This window comes from Chaetura pelagica, unplaced genomic scaffold, assembly GCF_000747805.2.
Source record: "Chaetura pelagica isolate M959 unplaced genomic scaffold, ChaPel_1.0 scaffold773, whole genome shotgun sequence".
Taxonomy (NCBI): domain Eukaryota; kingdom Metazoa; phylum Chordata; class Aves; order Apodiformes; family Apodidae; genus Chaetura; species Chaetura pelagica.
Window position 1 is genome coordinate 30,838 of NW_009952587.1, and position 22,208 is coordinate 53,045.

Here is a 22,208-nt window from a genome sequence, read left to right on the forward strand (position 1 = left end):
TGCCTCTCGGCAGCGGGGCCGGGCGGGCGCACCCGCTGCCGGGAGGGACAGACTCACGGTCCTGGCGAAGCCACCGCACACAGTTCCGAGCTTTCCGGATCGTTGGAGTGAATTAGTTACTAATGGAAGTCACAGGAACCGACGGCAGCCCTGCCACAGGCGGCAGGGTGGTGTTTTCAGACAGCTCAGTTTAAACAACTCGGTTGAACTCCCTGCCAGTGGCTTAAAAAGGCTTGAGAAAATGGAGAAAAATGTTCAGTGGGAGTAGCACCATTGTTGTCCACACAGGTGGAAAGATTAAATGTGTTTTTTAACCCGATGTCAGTAGCAGGAATAAAATAAAATGAGCAGGTGAAATTTTTTAAGTAATTAGATACTCCAAGTATCAGTGAAGGTAGAGGTTAAAAGCTCAACAACAGCCTGAAGAAGAGATTCCCTCCCACAATGTGTTCTTTCTTGAGGGGTATTTCGAGATCCAGTTAAGTAAACTGATATTGTTAGCATCACATAGCAGAAATTCTCTGGGGACTTTGACTCTAGTGTAACCTGACAATTTAATTAAGCACAGGTGTTGGTGGAAGGCAACAAGGAGGAATTTAAGAACGTGCATAGGAACAAATCTTGCATCTTGCTCAGTAATTGAAAGACATAAATGAGTGGGCTGCTTCCAGTCAGCTCTTCCACTTACTGACTGTTCAAATACTGATACTGACTGAAATTATCCAAAGGAAAGTTTATAACATTTGCTGTTGAAGTTTAGTGGTGACAGAGAGATGAGCTGATCAATGAGGAGATGTTACTGTGTAGTCTGGTTTGACCTTTCTGGAAAGATGGTTCCAAGTGGGAGAAGGATCTTCATGTAATGAAGAAAATTTGTGTAAAGGCGAGAAACCACAGTAGCTCCTTACGAGAAACACAGAGATGGCAGAGAGTGACTTACAGGATTTAGTTGCATCAGTGATGCAATTTGAACTTGACAATTGTGGGAAGAGTTTATTTGATTGTTGGTTTTTGGTTTGTTTGGGTTTTGTTGGTTTTTTTTCCATTTTCTAAAGAGAATCAAGTGGTAGTGATCATGTGTGCATGTGGTGGTGTTAGAACAGGCTGCTGGAACATCATGTCCACTTAGAGTAGCTCTCAAGTAAGATATGAAAATACTGGAGAGTTCAGAGGAGGCCACAAAAATGCTCTGGTTCTGGAAAATGAGCCCTGTAATGGACTTAACATACTTAGTATATTCAGGCATGTCCAAGAGAAGACAGTTAAGAAGTGACTCAGCCACTCTGTGGAAATCCATGGCTATGGGAAAGTTATCTGATAGCTGAATATTTTCAGTCTTTCCAACGAAGGCATAATGAGATCCAGTAACTGAAAGTCAAAGCTACACAAATTCTTTTAAATATGACACAATTTCCTAGCAGCGAAGGAGGGTAATGATAGGGGTAGTTTACGGGGGAGGTTAAGGGCTTGCCATTATCTGAGCTCTTCAGCTCTTGTTATTATTACAACTCCTTAGCTGAAATGATAACAATTTTGAAGATGAGCTGAAACCTGAAATTTTGGGCAACTTGCTGGTGCAGGGATGCCCATGTGGTTTGGCAAGATCAGTGAGATGATCAGTGAGTCATCTTCTGGAACTCTGTACTTCTAAGGATGTTTGGCTGCAGAAATAGCAGGATTTTTAATGTTTTGTTTTTATTATTATTTTAATGTTACTTGAAGGGCTGTAGATCTAAATTAAGGTAGGTTTAAGCAATCTTATGCTTCTGGAGGAACCTGTGCTTCAAGGTGGAATTCCATATGCTGCTCTAACAGAGGAAAGTTGGATTGAGGTAGTGTGTTTCTTCCTGCACTGTTCTTTAAATGATCAGTATTAGTCACAGAGAGCAGAGCTCACAGTGAGCACAGGGGTGTGCTGGACCAGGTCAGAGAATCCCTCCCTCATTTACTGTGTCTTCTCCATATGTTTGCAGTCTGATCCAGATTTGATATCAGGAAGGGATTTCCAACCAAGTCTGATGTGTTAAGGTATCATACAAGTTTTTCACCCACAGCAAGAGCACAGTTTTCATGCTGGGCCTCTGCTGGCACTTGTTCTATCTCATCAAGTTCTTGCAAAGGGATTTTGTGATCTCTTTGCCTCAAAGTTTTGTTTCAATAGGACTCGAGTGCCTTCAAGGTAGTAGGTTTTATACAAGGGTATTGGATTATAGGGTCAACTAGAAGATCTGTTGATTCAATCTGAAATGATGACTTTTTAATTAAAATAAATAAATTGATCTCCCTGTGCTTCTGTGGATAGTGAAACTGCCTCTCCCATGGCACCGTGTGCTCGTTGCCTCCCTGGTTCCTTTGGAAACAGGCCCCTGCCTATGGCTCTGTCAGCTTCTTGGCATGAGCCCCACTTACAGCTCTGACTTCTGGTCCCCTGTGTTTTTCCCACTGTGTGCAACCAATAGAGCAGGAATAGTCACATTTTAGCATGTGGAGTAGAACCAGCAAAGTGCATATTCTGGAATGTAGATGATCCATCAGAAACCATCAGTTGGGAGTTCTTAAGGCAATAATGCTGTTAGAAATCCTAACTCTCACCTGCACAGAGTTTTGTTGTGCTCACAGTTCAGCAGCTGCACTAGACTTTCCTCAGCTCTTTGCTGGGGAGTTGGACATGCTGGTCATATGAAACTGCACCAAATAAACGTGTGCAGAGGTTCAGGACTAACCTGCAGCACTTCCAGTCGTTCATTGGCCAGTGGCACAGGGCAGTGCTGGTCCTTCATGTTAGCCGTGGCAAACAGGAACTGGAAGAGCTGAAACCATTTCTCTTGTGCTCTAAAGGCAGCTGGGCTGGAAATGAGAGGCAGAAGTGAGTGGTCCTCTAAACACACACAAAAATAATTTTAGCCAAACTTACACTAATTAACCTGCTGATCTGTGAAGTGATATCCCCTGAGGGGTGGTGGGCACAGGCACCACTGGGCTAAGAAAGAGTTCGACAGAGACAGTCTGTTGGAATTATGAGTGTTTTAATACTTTGATTCAAAAGCTAATTGTCATGTTTGTGTTATATACCACTGCCTTTAAGATAAAAATGCCTTTTTAAAAAACTGTTTGTAGCTCTGTGAGGGTGCTTGGTGCTGTGACAGCCTCATGAGTTCCCCTTTGTAATCACATGCAGAGGAGGAAGGGCTGGTCATAGAGGAACTGAGCAAAGTGTAAGAGGAACTGAATTACATTAACAGAAACAGGAGATACACCAACTACTGAGCACCTTGCTGTTTCACATTTTCATCTTTAAATTGAATTAATGTGTAATAAGCTAATGTAGTGTAGGAAAAACTATGGTAGATGTCTGTGATAAAAGTCTGATAGGTTCTTGCAGGAAAAATCAAAGAGGGGAGGGTGTGTGTGTATGGGGCAAAGGAAGGCTGAAGAGGAACTGCAGTTAGATTTCTATCATCTGAGAAGTCTGGAAAGCTGTTTTCCCAGAGGATAAAAGTCTTGTTTCTTTCATGAATCCTCATGAGGGTTTGGTGTTGCAGCATTACCCAGTGGCATTAACTTGAGCCTGGAAGGTGCAAGTCTTGTCCAGCTGTTTGAGATGATTTGGAGCAAATAATGTTTTATGGTCTGCAGATAAAAAACAAGCAAGAAAACCATGCTTAAGTAGTTAATAACTTTTTTTGTTTCAGCTTTGCCATTTGCCTGGGATGGTTATTTGGGCACAGATCTTGGTGTTGGCTCCAAGCAGAAATAGACCTGTTGGAGGCAACTGCTGTTGTCAAAGATATTTCTATGTGAGAAAAGCGAAATGATGTGTTACCAGGTTTTATAGAATAATTCTCTTTGCAGTGTCTTCTGCAAGAAATAGATGGGCTGATGAAGCTAAAGAAAGGTTAAGTGTTTTGGAATCTGATCATACCAGAAGTGGCTAAAAATCGCTCATCTTCAGTCCCCTCACCTGTACAAGATGAGATCCCTGTTTCTTCTCTGATGGGTACATCCCCCTAGCCCTGAGCTGTGTGTGCCCCCTGCTTTCAGTTGCAGCATTGTGCATCTGGAAGGAGTGGGAAATTGCTAGTGAGGAAAAAAGTAAATACAAATAAAAGAAGAATTAGGCAGAGCAAGAAAGTTTTAATTCATGTTGTATAAACGTTTGAACAGGAACAGGGCTAGAACCAGTTTTGACGTTAATACCCAAGGTGTGCTGAACGTCAGTGTCCTGCTAAAGAGCTGGGAGCTGCTGTGCCCCCAGACCCCACGTGCTGCTGGTGACACAGCTGCTGAAGCACAAAATGATGGCAAAGGCTCTTTTTTATGTGCTAGTACAGAAGTCAGATTCTCTGCTCAGTGCTTCAGTATTAACCATTGCTGAGTCTGTCCATGGAAGCAGAGCTGCAGGTTTCTATCAGCACAGGTGAGCTCTGATTCCTGTGCGTTTTACGTGGTGCATGTTGCTCAGGTTGGCATTACTGTGATTCCCGTCACATGTCCCTGAGCTGGAGCAGAAGAGCCTCTGGTTCAACAGATATTTAATGCATTTAAATCAATTCCTATTTATTACATCTCAATCTCTGCTACATCTCACTTCATGTTAAGTCTAAATGTGTGGCTGCTGTTATGTTAGACTGTTCTTGTTAAGATAATGCTATTTTTTCTCATTTGGTGGCTACCTATGCCCACGCAGTATCATTTATTCTTGGCTGTTGCTCATCTTGCCTTCAAAAAGCAGAATACTTTACAATGCAAGGGGTTAGTTACCCTTGCAGTTTTGCATGTAACTGGGTAGTTCAGTTACCAATTTCAGGGCCTTTTTTGCTCTTACGTATCTCCACATTTTTCATTCTGTGCCAAAACTTTTCTGCTTTGTCGTTTAAAAGGCACTGTAGGCTCATTTTTTATTTTCACACACATTCATTGAGTCTTGTTTGGGTTACATGTTCTTGAAAGAAAAGTGGTTGTGTTTTTTTTTTTTCTTTTTCAAAACATCCAGGACACTGTCTGTCTGCTGCTGATCTTTTTAATGTCAAACTCTGTCTGAACCTTCTCAAGGAATAAGCTATTATGTCAGGAAAAATGTTGGCTGGAACATAGTAGTGCTGAGGAATGTTTGCAAATGTGAAAGAGCACAGGAGGAACCTTGCATTACTTGGGAAGTGCTTGCTGTACAACACTGCTCCACGTGGGTTTCCTTGGGTTATACAATTGTGTGTAAAATTTTTAGAAAATGCCTTTTGGGGACTAAAGTCTCCCACTGTTACGAACAGAATGGGAAATGGGTCTGGCTTTTTGAGAAGGAGAGTGTGTGGGTTTGCTTTACAGGAGAAATAACTGCAGCAAAGCTGTTTTTTGAGGGCCAGGTAGTTGAAAGCATTATTGTTTGGTTTTTGTTTTGTGAGCAGCAATTACTACTGGGTCATTGGCCTGGATGGGAGTGGAGGGTTCCTGATGTTCTCTTTGTTCAAGTGGATAATCTATGTGGACCAGGATGATGTGTCTCTGACCGCTTTATACCATTGGGAGGGTGTTCTCCTTAGGCTTTGTGGCTCCTAGCCACATGATCCTAACATTAGAGTAAAGATGTTCAGTGAGAAGTAAAAAATGTTGGCAGATGTGTAAGACTCTAGTTGGAGAGGACATTTGCTGCCTGCCAGTCTCTGTCCAGGACAGGGCAGAAAGAGGTGCTGAAGCTGGGACCCGTGGAGCGGAGGGGCTGTGTCAGTACGTGTACAGGCAGCTCGGGGGTTAACAGCCCTGTTTGCTTCATTGCAGCTCTGGAATCCCACAGACATCGCTTACTCGGCCGGTAACACCTTCACCATCCTCCCCGCTGGGTGAGTTTGCTGGGTCTGGAGTGTTGAGCAGCACTGGCCAAAGTGGGGCCAACCCCAGAGCCGGCAGGCTGGGGGCAGTGCAGCTTAAGGAATTCCTGCTTCTTCACAGCTACTTCGTTCGTGTCTTTCACCTTCTGCTGATCATAGCTTGGGTGCTTTGGGGACAACTGGTGCAAGACGGGGTGGGAGGATGAGTGCACTTGCATGGGCTGCTCTGACCGTTCAGTTTCCACGCTGCAAAGCTGCTTCTGCGTCGTGTGTTTATGGGTAGATCATGAAGTGGAGCAATCCTCTTCAGACAATTTGACACTGAGATTATTACTAGAACGAATTAGCTTATGTTCTGAGAATCAGAATCAGCTTTTCTGTGTAGTGTTTGTTTCTGAAGGCAATACAAAGTTTGTGTGATGTTTTGTTAGTTTATGGAGAAAGGTGAAAGGGAACTTGACAGTAAACCAAGTACCAGTCGTACAAACCTGGAACAAATGCATTTCATCACAGTAGTTTGTGTGACCACTCCTAGGTGAAGTTATCCTTACCAATTATCAGTATTTTATGGTCATGTGGTATATTGGGAATAGATGTAGGACAATTCAGTTTTGATTTGTGAACTTCATGATATTAACTTACTTTGTGAAGATTCATTGAACTACATCCGATATTGAAAAGTTGCCCAGCAGTTTGTTACAGATAAAGTAGATTGTGTAGAACTCAGTTTATTTTAAGAAGCTGTACTGGCTTAACTGCCCTGGAACCCCATCTCATTCCGTATCCTTTCTTCTCTCAGAACAGGAGAACTATGAGTTTTGGTTTCTCTCCAGTACTGCTGCCCACAGAAATGTTTACCAATAAGAGCTGGCATAATACCAGGAAATATAAAAAGCCCGTGCAGGAGCAGTCTTCAGTTAGTGTGTATTAACTGTTCACCCCTTCTGTTCAAATGGAAACAAAGCTGTTTCATGAGAAATTTCTGGAAAGTCTCGCTTTGAATTTTTCTGGTCTCCCTTGTACGTGATGTGAGATGAAGCTGCAGCCATTAGAGGGCCCCTGGAAAGGCGCCCGGCAGGGCTGCATTCATCTCTGCGGGGACATGTCCCCCTGCAAATGTGATTTGCTGCCTCAGAGCAGAAAGTATCCAGCACAGGGTGGATTAACCTGTGTACTTTCCTATCTTGTGATGCAAGGCAAGGTTGACTACTTTGCAGGCTGATTTAATCCTTGTGCTGGAGCCAGCAACAATCTGTTAATAATTCACTATAGTTTTCCAATTGTGGATTAATTAATTTAAATAAGTTGCCTTCCTTATGGCCTTTACTGTCTTGATGTTCATTTACTTTACTTCATTACTTCATTTACTTCATTACTTTACTGTCTTATGTTCATTTTAGAACCTTTTAAAATTATTATTGCTATAATATTAAAAAAAAAAAAGCTTTAGAAACAATAAGTTGCCTTATGAACACTTGGGGTTTAATTCCAGTCCTTTTATATCAGTTCAGTCTGTGCCTTTGACAAATAGTTTGTCTTTCACTTTCCTTCTGTAATAAAGAGGGCAATGATTTTTTACCTTGGGACACTTAATGTATATAAATGTGCTTTGAAATCTGAAGTGGTTTAGCTTTTTTAAAAAGTATAATTAAAATACTGAACAAAGCAGGAGTCAGGGAAGTCACATTTAAGACCATGACTATTGCTCAACTGCTTTGGTGCTTCTCCTGCTCTGGAATCATTTGCAGATCATTTGCATTACCTTTGACTTTTCTTGATGTTTTTAGTTTTTTGGTCCAAGGAGAAGCATTCTTTGTACGCAGGAGTCAGATTGTCTGTAAACATAAACATAATCTTAACTTGCTTCAAAACATACCTCGGTTTGCTTTTAAAGCAGCACATCCGAAACCGGTGTAACTTGAAACATTTTTCTCAGCCATTAGCACTGAATCCTGCCCACAGGGGGCAGGCTTGGCACAGCTGAGGTGCATGTTGCCTGTGTTGGGACAATGCCTGTAGAGCATAAACCTCAGCTTTAATGTATTGCTTTACTCCAGTTTCTGAATTCCCACCTCCCAGCATGGTTGCTGGTGGCTGGGTTCTAGGTGGCCCCTTGCTGGTGGTGCTTACGTGCTGCTCAGTGATGAGGGACAAGCTGGTGTGAGGATGGGGTTTGAACATCGACACAGAACAGGGCAGTAACAGCTGCAGACAGAAACCAGTTGTCTGGCTGACTGACCATCTCCTCACTGGGAAGTCTTCCAGCTGGGATTGGCTGCTCTTTTTAGCCAGGGGTTTATCTTTACTGAGATGACACCTTTATTGTTGGTGGATAAAGATGGTGGACATTGATGAGCTGAGAGTTTATCAGAGCAGAATCAGTGCTACAACCAGAAGATACTTTGCTCAGTATCCTAAAGTACAGTGTAGTGCTTCCATGAACTCTAATGGCCATGAGACTCCACTTCTCCAAAATTAGAGCAAAATTACAACAAGAAGTACTTCTCAGGTCATCTTTTTCTTCTAGTTTTAGTCTCCTCCGGCACCTTCCCCTTCTGTCCCACTGGTGTGACTCATTCTTAGCTTTTTGACAAAGAAGGATTGCCTGGAGTAAGGAAGGAAAGCAGAGATGTTCCTTCTCAGGAGCCCTCTGTGTCTGCCCCAACTAGAGGGTATATGAGGAGGCAGCAGAAGCTGAACTGAGACATGGTACCATGTGGGTGGCTGCACAGGTGTGGAAGGATGCCCTGTGGGGAGGGTCCTACAGCCTGTATGGCACTTGGGTGGAACAAGGTGAACAGCTCTTACAGTAAGGTCTTGGCGAGGCAGCATTGCAGAACTTGGGCTAAATGCAGAGACAATAACTGGGATGCTTACCATGTCCCACTACTTTTCCTGGGAGGCTGGCAACAGCAGTGTCCCTGGGGCAAAGGTGGTGGGTCAGGGAGTGTGAGCAGCCCAGACCTGACCCTCAGAATGGCATCTGAATGACTCCATCAGCTGTAGTTTCTGAGGAAACTTTTATTTTTCTAACTGGCAAATGGAATTTGAGGTGAAATGGAATAAAGGCTCCCCTGGTAGGAAAAAAAAAAAAAAAAAAAAGAAAGAACAGTTCCCAAGCCCCAAAAAATCTCATCTGTGAGGCTGGGGATTGTATTTTTAATGGTTTGGAAAAGTTCAGCTCTTGTGATTTCTGTAATTAGAAATGACATTTTGAATGACAGACTTTAGCCAAAATCTTCTCCCCCTCAGTGTTACACTCCATCCCATATGGAGATGCTGCCTCCTGTGTTTTACCATGTGCACAGTTTTGGTGTTCTAAAAAAGTAATAGTAATGTAGGAGCCAGTGACACCTACAGAACGTGCTGAAGGGGAGCTCCAGTACTGGTGTGAAACACTTTCTGCCAGTGTTGAGTCTCATCTCCTACAAATATTTTCTCACACCGTGGAACTGAAAGTTTATTTTCATGATGATTTGGTCTTTGTCGGTCTTTGAAGACCAGTTGGAATTGTTTGGTGACATGTTTACATGGGTTAGCCAATGCCATCTTCATGGCATGAGGTGTTCCATGGAATTAGTAGATGCTTATGTCATCTTCGCTTTAGCCCTGAAATCAGTTCCAGGTGCCATCTGATTTTTATTTAAAAAGATGGCTCCAGTTCTTAGTCTCATCTATAGTTACAGTCAGTGTGGTGCTTCAAATGTTCTGCCAAGTCCTCCTTATTTTTCACTGTACATCAGCAGTGGCTTCTTTTTGGGGTCTGGAGACCAAATGCATGTTTTTGGGCAGTATTTTGATGATGGTTTTGTGACTGCAGTCTCCTGAGCCCCTCCCTGCCATAGGGCTGCTCCCAGATTGAGGTCCTTCTGGTGGTCTCAGAAGACATGGGCAACTTGAGATTGGATATGGGTAGGTAGCAACAACTGAAGAGTAGTTCCTGCTTAAATAAGAGTGAAAATGCCACTACTAATAGAATTCAAAGGTGGAAGCAGAGCGTGTGTTTATAAAAATACAGGAGAGGAATGTAATGGGGAAAAGCATAAATTTAGGCCAGTTTTCTGCCTAAAATAATAATGTAAATGGAGCAAGTAACTTTTGTCTTTTTTTTTCTTTTCAGTAGAAACAGTTTAGCTCAGAGCTCAGTGGTGCTGGCTGCCTGACTTGTCATAGCTTTAAGTGCCAAGAAGTAAATATTTTTAAGTAAAGCATATGCAGGACTTTTGTGTTTTAAGTATATCCCCAAAGAAAGAAAAAAGAGCAAAACTGAATAAACCCTTTTGTGTACAGTGTCCAGAGCAATTTTAAACTGCTCTTGTTCCATGCCTAAACAAATGGTTATTTCAGGCAAAGATAAATCTTTCCTATTGATTTATTACACTAATTTAGATATAAGCCCTCTGTGCAGGACTGTCCGTTTAAGAGAACAGCTTTCTTTCTCCTTTCAGATTTAATCCACATGTTGTTGTATCAACAGAGCCTTTGTCTCCACTCACTTATGAGTTATCCTTTTATTAATAAAAATTTTTTTAAAGTGAAAACACATGTTTTTTAACAGACCTGTTACCAAGAAGTGTAGGATGACCTAGGGGAGAGGTGACCAGCAAATAGTGACTCTGAGTTGTAGGTAACTTCAAAGTGATTTTGCAAATAAAGGAGTGAAAAATGGCCCTTTCACCTCTCCAGTGTCTGTGGACAGTCCAGCAATGACACGAGGAGGCAGCATTATCTTTTGCCAGGATTGGCTGCAGGTTCTTTTCCCAGCTTGTGCAGTGATGCTAAACATGCTCTTTTTAGTTAACTCCAGTTTCCTTCCTTTTTCTGAAGGGGGACTTATCCAGAGGTGTATGTAATTCACATTTCCTTCCTTCCTGCTTCTCACCCCTGTGGAGAAGGAGTTATTTCTTGAACCCCTCCTGTTTTCCAAATGGAGAGGAATTACTCTTAGGAAGCTCATGGATTTGGTATTATTTCTATTCTTCGTTTTGTGAGAAAACATTAATTTGAGTATCAGTACTTACTTAAGATCTACATGAGGGTTCAGGAGTGCATGCCAGTGCTGCTCAATAAAGCAGGTCATGACATCATTTGTTTATAATCTTTCCTCGGACCTCATCACACAACTAACTCCTGTAGCATGAGGAATGAGTTCTGGTTTAGTGGTGGTCTCGGCCATGCTGGCTTAGTGGTTGGACTTGATGATCTTAAAGATCTTTTCCAACCAAAATGATTCTGTGATTCTGTGGAGATTTACTTCAGTATGTCCTGAACTGGCAGCTTGGTGGCTGAGTGCAGCCAGAGGCAGAGCAGTGACAGCAGCCCTGTCTCTAGTGCCAGCCTGGTTTCCTCCAGCATGTTTTACAGTCCTGGCAGCCATCACAGTCTCTGGGAATTCTCTGTCAGATGGCACAAAAGACCCCACCTCAAGTGTCAATACAATTATTTGCAGTGGTGTGTTTTTTAAAGGAAGCAAACAATTGTGTCTTCAAGCAGAAGGAATTTGTCTGGCATTTAAAAAATGTGGCATGATCCTATTCTACTCAAAGTTGCAGAACAGAGTAAAAAAGATCCACCTTAGAGGCTTTAGTAGTCAGTGATGGGGAAAAGAAACCTGTGTCTTTGCTGCCTGAAGCAGATACAAGCCTGGCAGAGATCCTGCAGCCCTGAGGAAGGAGCTGTCTTGCTGTATCAGGCAGATCCCTTGGTCCATCAAGCTCCTGAAAAAGAAGCGCCAAGTCCTTGGCAGTGTGTGTGCAGACATGAGGAACTGGCAGAGTGTTTCTGTAGGAGTTAAACTGGTCTGGTTTGGCAGAGGACAGGGGAGCCAGGTGACGGTTGGCAGACTGCTAGAAGGAGCAGACTCTTCTTGTTTAAGGCAACTTAGATGTTATCAAATTCCCTGGATGTTAACTCTGCAAGTGTTTTGTGCTCAAGAAGGGGAAAAAAATGCATCCCTTTTTATGACTGTGGAATGCAGACTTACTGGGGCGTGTTTGTTTTCATGCAGACTGGCCTTTTGCCACTGCCTGCATTTTTCTTAACAGAGCTGAGCATACCTTTCCAACGTAAGACAAAACATGGATCTTGGGAGGATTATGCTTCCCAGGCTCTCTCAGACAATCTCCCATCTTCTAGTCTGCATTCTGCCAAGTTAAGTTCTCCAAACCTTGGTACTAATGGATATTTAGATTAGGTTTGTTTCCTTTTCAGCTTATCACTGTTCTTAATGGCAGCTCCCCATTATTACTTCTCAAAACAGCTTAGAACTTTGAATCTTTCTAGAGCAAGGGTAAGTGAAAGGGGGATTCATCTAAAACATCCTTGGGCAACCTCAGCCACCTTTGAAGTCGGCTATCCTTTGAGCAGCCCATGATTGGAAACCTCCAGAGGTCCCTCCGTGGTCCTGTTTTCTGGTAGAGTTCTGGCAAAGCCAATGCTTTTGCCTTTGTTCATATGTCTCTTAACGCTCAACAGCTTTCATATGTTCCTGTCAAAAGCAGTTCTTGAAACTGAAGTGATGTGTAAACATCAGGAACAGCTTCTAAACTGTAACCTGAGTTTCCTTCCATTATAGACAGGTTTTTATGCTGCCATATTCAGCTGATATGAAAATTCACTTTTATTGCTATTGAGAGAAAGGATTGATTTATTTTTTTTGTTGGTGGGTTGTTTGTGGGTTTTTTTGTTGTGTGTTTTTTTTCTCCTTGTCCTCAAGCACAAATGTTTTACCATGGGATAATACAAATAATAATTTTCTAAAAGCTCATGTGTCTTGTTCTTAGGTCAGCTTTTTTCTTTTGCACTTTTACATTGTTGGGAAGCTCCAGAAGAAGGAAAGACAAAGAGAAAAGAGCCGTGTTGTTATTTGGGATGTCTAAGACTATATTTGTACTGCATTTTGAGTTGCATTTTTTGAGTTAAAAACTGAAATTAAGAAAAAGTTACTGTTTTCTGGATATTGATGCCTGATATTCAAACACTTTAGGTTATACTTTATGCTGTACAGTATTTTGCTTAAAATTTCAGCAGTTACTTAAGTTACTTTGCATAGTAATGAACTTAATATTGTCTCTTACTACTTCAGAAAGTGTGCGCTTGAGAAGGGAATGGTGACAGTTTGTTGGCTTGCTTGGATTTGTGATTTTATTCTGAGGGCAGAACAGGATGATGGGGCAGTTAGATGGAGTTACATATACGAAAGGTATAATTTATCACATATGTACTCAAAACTGAAGTTGACTAATCTTCTAGCCTATGCTTGCTGTATGCTCAGACTTTAACCTCTGTGTTTGGATTGCCAACGTGGTGCCAATTAGTGGGACTGTGATGTGGACACTAAGGAATATAACTCACTTCACATGGGTTCCCAAACAACTAGCAGATGTTAAGCTAATGGTTGTTGCTACTACCAGCCTGACTTGGATTTCAACCCAGAGGTGAAAGAATTTATTTCTCTCCTGTTCCTATTTCCCTTGGGCCAAAGTGTCCCAGGCTTTGAGAATTCCTTTGGCTTGCTCTGGAAGATGATGTAAACATTTTGTCTCCCTTCTTAAACCTGTTCTCACGGTGTCTTGTATATTCCTTTGGTTTTATGTTAATTTGCCTTCTTTGGTATTTGGCTTTGTGATAAATGGTAAATAAAATGAAAACACTTGAAACATACAGCTGAATTTTGTAGCCTAAGTGTGTGCTGACTGTGTGGTGTGGTTCTGCACCTCCCAGATGACAAGAGGTCTGTTCTAGGATTGCTGTTACTACTTTGAGTAACAAAGGCCATAGAAAGTGGTGGGTCTGGCTTGCCTGGGGTCCTGCCTTTCTTTGTTCTCATTGCTGGGGATTGTTCTCTCAAATACTGCAAAAAGTGTGACTGCAAGGCCCAGAGTTTTTCTTCTAGGGATGAGTCAATGCCAAGTAACTAACCTGCAGATTCTGTGGCTTCTTTGGTGTGATTTAGAGCAGTAGTTGTTGCTCAAGAGGATTTAAAATATAGTATGAAATGTAGTGGAATAACTGGAAAATATTAGTCAATTTGACCTTATTTTCTGTGCTCTTTCAAGGGGTGGGAGTGATGCTTGTCTATAAAACCATAGCAGCTTCAAGAACACAGGCAGGGAAAGGGAGGGCTTCCCTGAATGAACAATAGCACTTAAATACTTTTTGGTGCCTAGATGCCAGTTCATAACCTGCTGTACAGCCATCTGATATGTTTAACCAGATTGTGTAATAGGACTGATGCTTTTTGTTCTCCTGTGACTTTGTCTTTCTTTTTATGAGGGTTTAGCCTTTGACCTAGAAATGTGGTCTATAGCCTTATGTCCAGCATTCAGTTTTTCAGCAATTTCTGCATTCAGCAATTTCAGCATTTTATACTTCAGTAAAAGGTAGTGGCATTGGCGTAACAGGTGTTTGAAAACAAAATCATACTTAATGAGAAGCTTTCAGCTTTAGCTTATTTTCTCACTGATATGCTATTTTGAGGTGTCAAACATGAATGCTAACAGGAGGAGTTGGGTGAGGGGTAAATAACTGCCATAGTTCTTTTTCAATGAGCAATGACAATAAAACCCCTTGCAAGGTCCAACTTTTTGCTTTTCTTTGAGGTTATGAAGAAGATGTTTTGGTCAGTAATGCACTGCATGCTGAGCTTCCAAAGAGAGCAGTTATTTTTTGTTTCTTGAGATGAGCAGAACTGTTTCATCTTTCTTCATGTTTATGTATTTACTAAGGATAACATAACAGAAGTAATGAAAACAGTTATTCTATACTTAAATTGTGAATACTAGCTAAATACTAATGACTTTTCTTGAAGAAGTTTAATGATTTTCACAATTTCTGTAAAATTAACAGGGAAAACTCAGTGTGATAAGCCAACAAATAAGCTGAGCTACCCACTTTTCCATAGTGGCAGATTATCATGTTTGGGGTGGTAGGAAACAAAAGCCAACAGCAGCTACACTTGATCTTATCTTTCTCAGTATCTAAAGTTATTCAGTCCACTACATGCAGCCTTTCACTATTGCTTCCACTGGCTTTCTTCCCCTCTAGACTTGCTTGTAGCTCTGCATGAGAAATTACTCTTTGTTGGATTTTTTTCTTTTAATAGACTTGAGAAGTGCTGATGATTGAGTCTATTCTCATTTATTTTAGTGTATAGGTTCATGGACACTTTGAAATTATAATAATAATTATGGAAACATTTCATAGTACATTGTTACATTCATACAAGTTTCTCAGTTATATACAAGTTAACCCCAAAATCAAGTCACCAGAAGTTTTCCCTCCTTCCTCTCGTGTTGCTGGCTTAACTGGTGTAGGTTTTGTCTCTTGTCTGCAGTGACTAGTAGAAAATTCACTTGCTGGTTCTTTTTTTCCTGTTAAATGATCTATAGCCTTTTTTTTTTTTTTCTTGTTGTCGGCAAATAATAGCAGAAGTTTAGAAGTCCAGAAGAAACTAACATGCTTGATGCATGAATTTATTAGCTAATCCTTCAAGCAACACTTCCCAGCTCTTCTTGAACATGTTGGGTTTGTTTTAGCACTAAAACGTCCACCCACCGTCTTCACACTGTCATTGTCATCAGGTGACAGTTTTCCTCTTAGATTAGCATTGACATGACATGAAAAAAAGTAGAAATTTGGACCAAATGTGTATGTATTTCTAGACAGACTCTGAAATCTTAAGAAATAAGGTGGGTAACCTGGAGATTGTAGGTTTTATGTGAGTGTCAAACAGGACTTTGAGAAAGTCGATGGAAAACACCAATGGGAAGACCCTGATACCGAGTTATAGGGGAAATAAAAATGACAGAGTGACATTTCCCATGGGGAAATTGTGCAGTGTCTTAAATCTAAATGTCAGATGAGGGAAATAACTGTATTAATAACAGAATCCTTAAGATCAGAAAATCCTGAAAGTTGTAGATAGGAAAACTATAGAATAGAGTGTGTGATGCTTGACAGTGGGAAACACAGTAGAACACAGTGACACCTTTGGGGAAACACCTGCTCAGGGAATCCAGAGAGAAGCGATACTGGATTTCAAAAGGGAAAGTACATCAGAATGAGGAAGCTGGTTAAAAAGAAACTGAAAGGAGCAGTGAAAAGGGTGAGATGTTTGGAGGTAGTGTGAAGATTATTTCAAGGCACTACACTGCAGAGCAAATGCCTCAGCCCTGTCAAAAGCTGACAGAGAGAGAGAAAAGTTATGATGTGGAACAGCAGGGAGGAAAGGCTGCCGAGTCAGAGGCATCCTTCCAAAAGCTGATGTCATGACCAAGTGAGGAAGACGGAAAAGAACAAACACTTGGAAAGGCCAAAAAAAATCAGAGAAACAGCTTTCAGAAAGTATAAAAAGTAACAGTTCTTTTCCAAATATGTTGGGAATAAGAAGCTTGTCTAAAAGTTTGCAAAAAACATTGAGGACTAAGGTGTGAAGGCATCACTTGCAGAAGGTGGAGCAGAAAGAAATAAATGAGCATCTGTGCTCCTCATGGTTTCTTAGCCAGAACCCTTCTCAAACCCAACTATTTATGGAAGAATTTAAGAGGGCAGTGAGCAGTAACTGACTGCAGGGATCAGTGTGTTAGAGGCCAGGATGGATTAAACAGAAAAAAACTGTGGAATTATTAACATTTGTGTATAACCTTTCAATTTAAAACATCCTCAGCATTAGTAGAGAATAAATAGGAGAGAGATGATGCCAACTTGCAAAAGAGTTCCAGGGTGCTTGGGGATCAGCAGGCAGAAATCTAGCTTTGCATTGTGCAGCATTGCCAAAAGAGTAATACAGATTAGAATTATCTGGCACATGATTTTATATAAACATGGAGGAGTCAATGTCTTTTAGAAAAGGAAGTTGTACTTGACAAATCTTAAAGGACTCAAAAAGCTCAGCTGATGTTAGGGTGTTCCATTGTGGAAGGTACCCTCAGATTTCCAAACAACTTTTGACATGGTCCTTTGCTGCAGCCTCTTCAGAGAACTGGTCTTTCTGAGGCTAAGAGAGGATGGTTATTAGCAAACCAGTGAGTGGTTAAAAGATGAGAAAAGGTGAAGCAGTAATTGTAGTTGTAGTGGAGGGTTGTTACCATTAAAGTGGCACAGAAGCCATAGGAGACCTTTGCTGTTTGACACTCACAGACTGTCTGAGGAAGGCAGTGACAGAGAAATAACAAAGCCTGAGTGCTTCAGAGGAACTTTGGCATAGTCAGCTCTAAAGCTGCGAAAGTACCTGGCTTAGGGAACTGTGTGATTGGAGAATAAACCAGCAGGTTAAACTTGGCTTCAGTAAATTTAGAGTAATGTGAGAAAATGGAATGATGTCTGTTTACAGCTGGGGCTAAGAGAGGTACTGGAATGACTTGCAAGTGTCTGGGCCTGAAGGAAAGGTGTCTGAGTGAGACAGAAGATAAGCAGTCATTCCCAGCTTCTTTCATTCCCAGTTTCTCTTTCGTTCCCCAACGAAATGTAGGTACATCAAATGGAAGTAAGAAGTTCAAAAAAACCAAAAATAAACACTTCTTTGCATGATGGACACAATGTGGCAGCTGTTGCAACAAGACTCTGGTGCTGAGGGTTTACATGAAAGCGGTTGGACGTATTCTTGAAAGAAATATCTATAAAGTCTGTTTCATACCAGTACAGAAGACTTGGTCCTAAACTACAAGTTGTTGCAGGCTTGGGGAATGTGTTGGGGAATACAGTTGCCTAGTTCTTTTCCTTAGGCACTGACCACTGTCCACGACACAACACTGAAGATGTGATCTTACTTAGGAAGGCTCATCTTTGGCGCCTTTATGCCCTTTAATTGCATTTGGCTATTTCTGTTCTTGTCTGTTCCAGTTACTCCGTCCTTCCTTAGCTGTTCCTCCTACAAAAGAAATGAAGTTTGTTTTTTATGAAAACATACTTTTTTGTCTTTTTGTTGTTGGGGTTGTTGGTGTGTTTTGTGCAGTACATTGAGTTGTCATGTGTGTAACTGAAGTTTATTGTGTTTGTCTACAGACTTCTGGGACAGAAAATTGAGCTGTTGTTTAAGCATTGCCATATGTGTTCAGCTATTTTGTTCAACTGTATTCTTCACCTAATGTAACTTGTAAAAATAAACATATTTAAAGGATTATTTTTAGGTGTTGGTAAAGAGTTAATGGAACTAGAAAATGTTCCAGACCAGTGTTTGTCCCTGGGATCAAAGGAAGGCTGTGTTGTGTCCTGCTAGTTTTTAGGCAACCTACAGCTTCGTCTCTATGAACTTGATGGCCAATGAGATGATCACTCTAGGAGACTTAGCTGAATATAATCCTCCTGACATTTGAACACAGCAGAATGCTTGAACATTAGCAAGTTTTCCATTTATAAGTGAGTTGTTTATTGAAAGTGGAGAGAACAATCCAAACTCTGCCAAGCACATGCTCAGCATAGGCAGCCCTGCTGGCCTCAGACATAACGTGTTGTCAGTTTTGTTTTTATTTAGGGCAGATTTTCAAAGCTGATGGTGTTGATAGAGAGACATAAGGGCGGGTGAGATATGTCCCATCTGTGTAAACTATTTTCTCTAAGCAGCCTTGCACAGAAGCCAGGCTGGAGATGTGCTGTATTGATTTAGGCACTTGTAGACTCAAGAGAGCTTGTTGGTGAAGGGGTAGGTGGCAGGAAGGAGTGGTCACCTCTGTCCTCTGAGTCAGCCTATGTCTCCCCACTTTTTCCCACTCAGCAGGTAAAACCCTATCACCACTTTTCATTCTATCTGAGGAGTTGAACCGTTTATCATTGTAGGAGGAGGTTCATAGGAGTCCTGACATGAAGAATGTTGTCTTTTTGCCCTCTGCATGAAAAGATACTGCAATGAAAATTGTGACGGTTGCTCTAATGTTGTTTGCCTTCTAGTTCCCAGTTATGGAAATGAAATAGGAACAGTGGGGTGAAGTTTGAAGAGTCCAGTATTGAGGCAAAGTCTGTAGCCTTTATATGCAAGAGGAATTTTGTTCTAGAGTCCTGCAGGATGTGGGAGGATGGATACTCATGCTCTTGGAGCCTGTTGGTCATTCCTGATAAAAATTGGCCAACATCACCTTAATGTGGCTGTCAGAAGTACAGAAAGCAGAACAGAGGCAAGGCTTTGTGCTGTCCAGGTATTGGGATGCTCTAAAAGGGCATCTTGGTCTATGAGGATGTGAGGTCACCCCTCAGTAGTGTGTCAAGATCACATGTGAATTTGTCTTAAGTTTAATTCAAAGAGGTGAAACCAGATGGCAATAACCAAAATGAGAACTTGGATGAAAATTAAAGTCTGGTTTGAAGCTTATTGTTTCTGAAGGAAGCTGCATAGAGAACTTCATAGAACAGATACTTTCAGGAGTAAGAGAATCTGGCGGGCTTTGAAGAGTATCCTCAAAGGAAATACCAGCACAGTTTGTTGGTGATGGGATGAGAACACTGGCTGAAGAGGCAGTGCTGTTGTGCCAGGGCTGCAGGAGGTAAAGCTCAGGTTCTACAAAGGAGATGCTGCTACAGATGCTGCTTTGTGTGGAAGAGGCGGGAGCTGGATAATGTGGGATTTGCCATCCCTTGGCTGAGTTGGATTTACAGCTGAAAACTGAAAGCCTGTTAGTCAGTAACTGATGACAGCAGGGTGGCTGAAGGAGCCAGGGTTTGTGTTCACTGCTCTGGCCTGTGTTCAGTCTTCATGAAAATTGTAAGAGTGCAGCTATGTTCTGTGGTAGCTGCTGTCTTACCTTCCAGACATCGTTCCATGATCAGTATCTGATCATGTATTAGGGAACTTTTGACATAGGCTGTAGAACGTGGATTAAGGGGATATTTTAAAAGGTATCTAGTCTTAATATACAGACGTTTTTTACTGTTGGGGGATTATTTTTGAAAGGCAGAATTCTTGCAGAATCACGATATCCCTGTGAAAGTGTCTTCTGTGACCTCTTTTTCCATTGGTTTGCCTAATGGGCATTTCTGATAATTTAGAATCCTTATTAAACTACTTTCTTTTCTGTTTTCCTCCAGATTTAATTGATTTGTCAAGACCAGCTGGCTTTTTATTGCTGCCTTGCTGTATACTGACAGTCACTCCTAGTTTAGTGTATTTTGCAAATTTAATAATAATGTCTTTGTTTCCAAATTGGAATTTTTTTAGTCCAGTAGTAGCAATTTCAGCAACCCCTACTCAGTCTCCTTGCCAGATTGTGGCATGGTCACCACCTGCCTCTTTTTCTTCCCTGTTGCAGTGCTTGTTCATAGCCTTATTTACAATTTTCCAGAATTGTAGATGGAAGGCAAGCTCCTTAGCCTTGGAGTGTACTGTGTTTAGGACCCTTAAAGAAATGTAGGTCTGACATTCTAGCCATTCTTTCTGAACATTTGCAAAGGAGGGTTTTTCTTTGGCTCTCAACTTGGCTTGATTTGGGGAGATTTTAATGAGAATAGCAAAACCACACCCAGGTATGGAAATGATGTTTGAGAAATGGAGGAAATGCTTGTGAAGGAATTTTCTCAAGTTACTCAGTCTGTAATTTCCATCAAGGAAATATCCACCTAGATAAAGTTTTGTGAAGTTACAAGCAATTTCAAATCTAAAACAGATTACAGTCCCGTTGTTGAGGTTCTGTAACTCTGTTTTATAATGATTTATAACTTTTCTAAAATTGAAAATACTTTGAAATCAACCAGTTTTGTGCATTAAATACATTAACATTTTTCATTATTAGCCTTCTGCTGAGTTTTTTGGAGGTTTGTTTTTGTGTTTTTTCTTGGTGTGGGTTGTTTTTTTTTTTAAGTCTCTTTTGGGTCCTATTTTAAATGACACCCCTCTCTTGGTGCTCCTGCCCCAGGGAGCTGCAGTGCTTAGGGCAGCTCCATGGAGTTCAGTGTTGCTCTGAAACTGGCTTCTGTTACCATTATCCAGAGTGAGACCAGATGCTGTATTTCTGGCTGAAGAGAGGTGAGAAGCCACCCAACCTCTCTGTCTCCGAGAGGGACTGCATGTGAACATCTGCAATAATTCTGTACGTGCTGAGCTGATAACCCCAGGATGTATATAGTCAGCCGAGAGAAGTTAGATTATCCTAAAACAAATTATCTCCTAGAAGTGTGTGTTTCTTTTGACAAGAGGACTAGCTTTAGGAGACATGGGAGATGTATATATCTTAAGAATGGTGAGGATGAGCTTGCAACCAGTATCTCATGGAAATAGGAGAGAACTGGAGGATAAAACAAGGTAACACCCTGCCTGAATATGAGCCTGGCTAAAACTGAATAGATGTGTTAAGATGTTTCTGTTGAGTTATCAATGTGAAATTGTTTTCAGAAGCAAAATTTTTGTTTGTTTTTGTATTGGTTTCCATTTGCTCTGTAGTTGTTACAGCACTTGTCAATGAGCTGTTGACATTTAACTCTGGACAAGCCAAACTCTGTCTGCCATATGTAGCAAGATATTTGCCAGAAACCACCCAGGCAGAATGGTGTATGAAGCAAAATATGCTCATTTTTCTTTTGGCATCTCCCATCTGTGCTTCCACCAAACCCCACAGGGATGCAGTTGTACAACCCTGTAGAGAAGGAGTTAAATAGGATCCCTGGTGACTGCTGCCCTGAGCAAGGGGTGAAGTGTTGAAGGGCAGGTTGGATGGGGCTTGGAGCAACCTGGTCTAGTGGGAGGTGTCCCTGCCCACGAAGGGGACTGGAACTGGATGATCTTTCAGATTCTTTCTAACCCAAACCAGTCTGGGATTCTGTGAGTATAAGAACAGGCTGAAAATGTAGCAATTCCAGTCTGTTTCAGCTAACTAAGCATGCATTGTCTTTTAGCCAAAGTTCTGCAGAAACAGCACAGTAAATACAGATACTGGATCCATTTAAATGACCTTGGTGTGTTTTTTGAGCTGAAGGAGACATCTTTTCCTGGTCACCAGTGAATGTGTTGGAACTGAACAAACCCATCCTGTACAAACAACGGCTGCAGGTCTCTGTGTTAGTGAAGCTGAGATCTGAGAAATATATTTTGAGGGTTTTGGACCCATCCTTGCCAAAGGTAACGGAATAGGGAGGTCTATGCTGGTGCTCATAAAACTTAATTTATACTTACTGGTTTTCTTATTGCCAAAAAGAAGCTGGCAGGTGTCCAAATGCCATTGAACCATTTGTAAAAGGAAACTTTGTGGAAGGTGGATATCTTCTATTTTCCCATCCCGATTCTTCATGTTACCAGGAAATGTTTGTGTAGTATATACAAATTTATAAAATGCAGCTGTAGATTATGGAAAATTCATAAATATTTTAAAATGTAAAATACCCTGAAGCATAAAAAATTGGAGTAGTGTACAGTTCCTTTTTCCTCTGAATAAGAAAATTCTTACATGTTTTCTTAGGTCTTCCTCA

General features: G+C 41.3%; 1 protein-coding gene across 1 annotated transcript in view; it reads right to left on the minus strand.

The window, feature by feature from the left end:
- The window catches only part of LOC104385237 (NADPH oxidase activator 1-like), a 25,295-nt gene extending 22,515 nt beyond the window's left edge, over positions 1 to 2,780 (minus strand). Inside the window, exon 1 of the mRNA XM_009993669.1 lies at positions 2,724 to 2,780. Coding sequence (XP_009991971.1) covers positions 2,724 to 2,780 — 57 coding nt within the window. The remainder of the gene's footprint in view (positions 1 to 2,723) is intronic.
- Between the last annotated feature and the right edge of the window lie 19,428 nt (positions 2,781 to 22,208).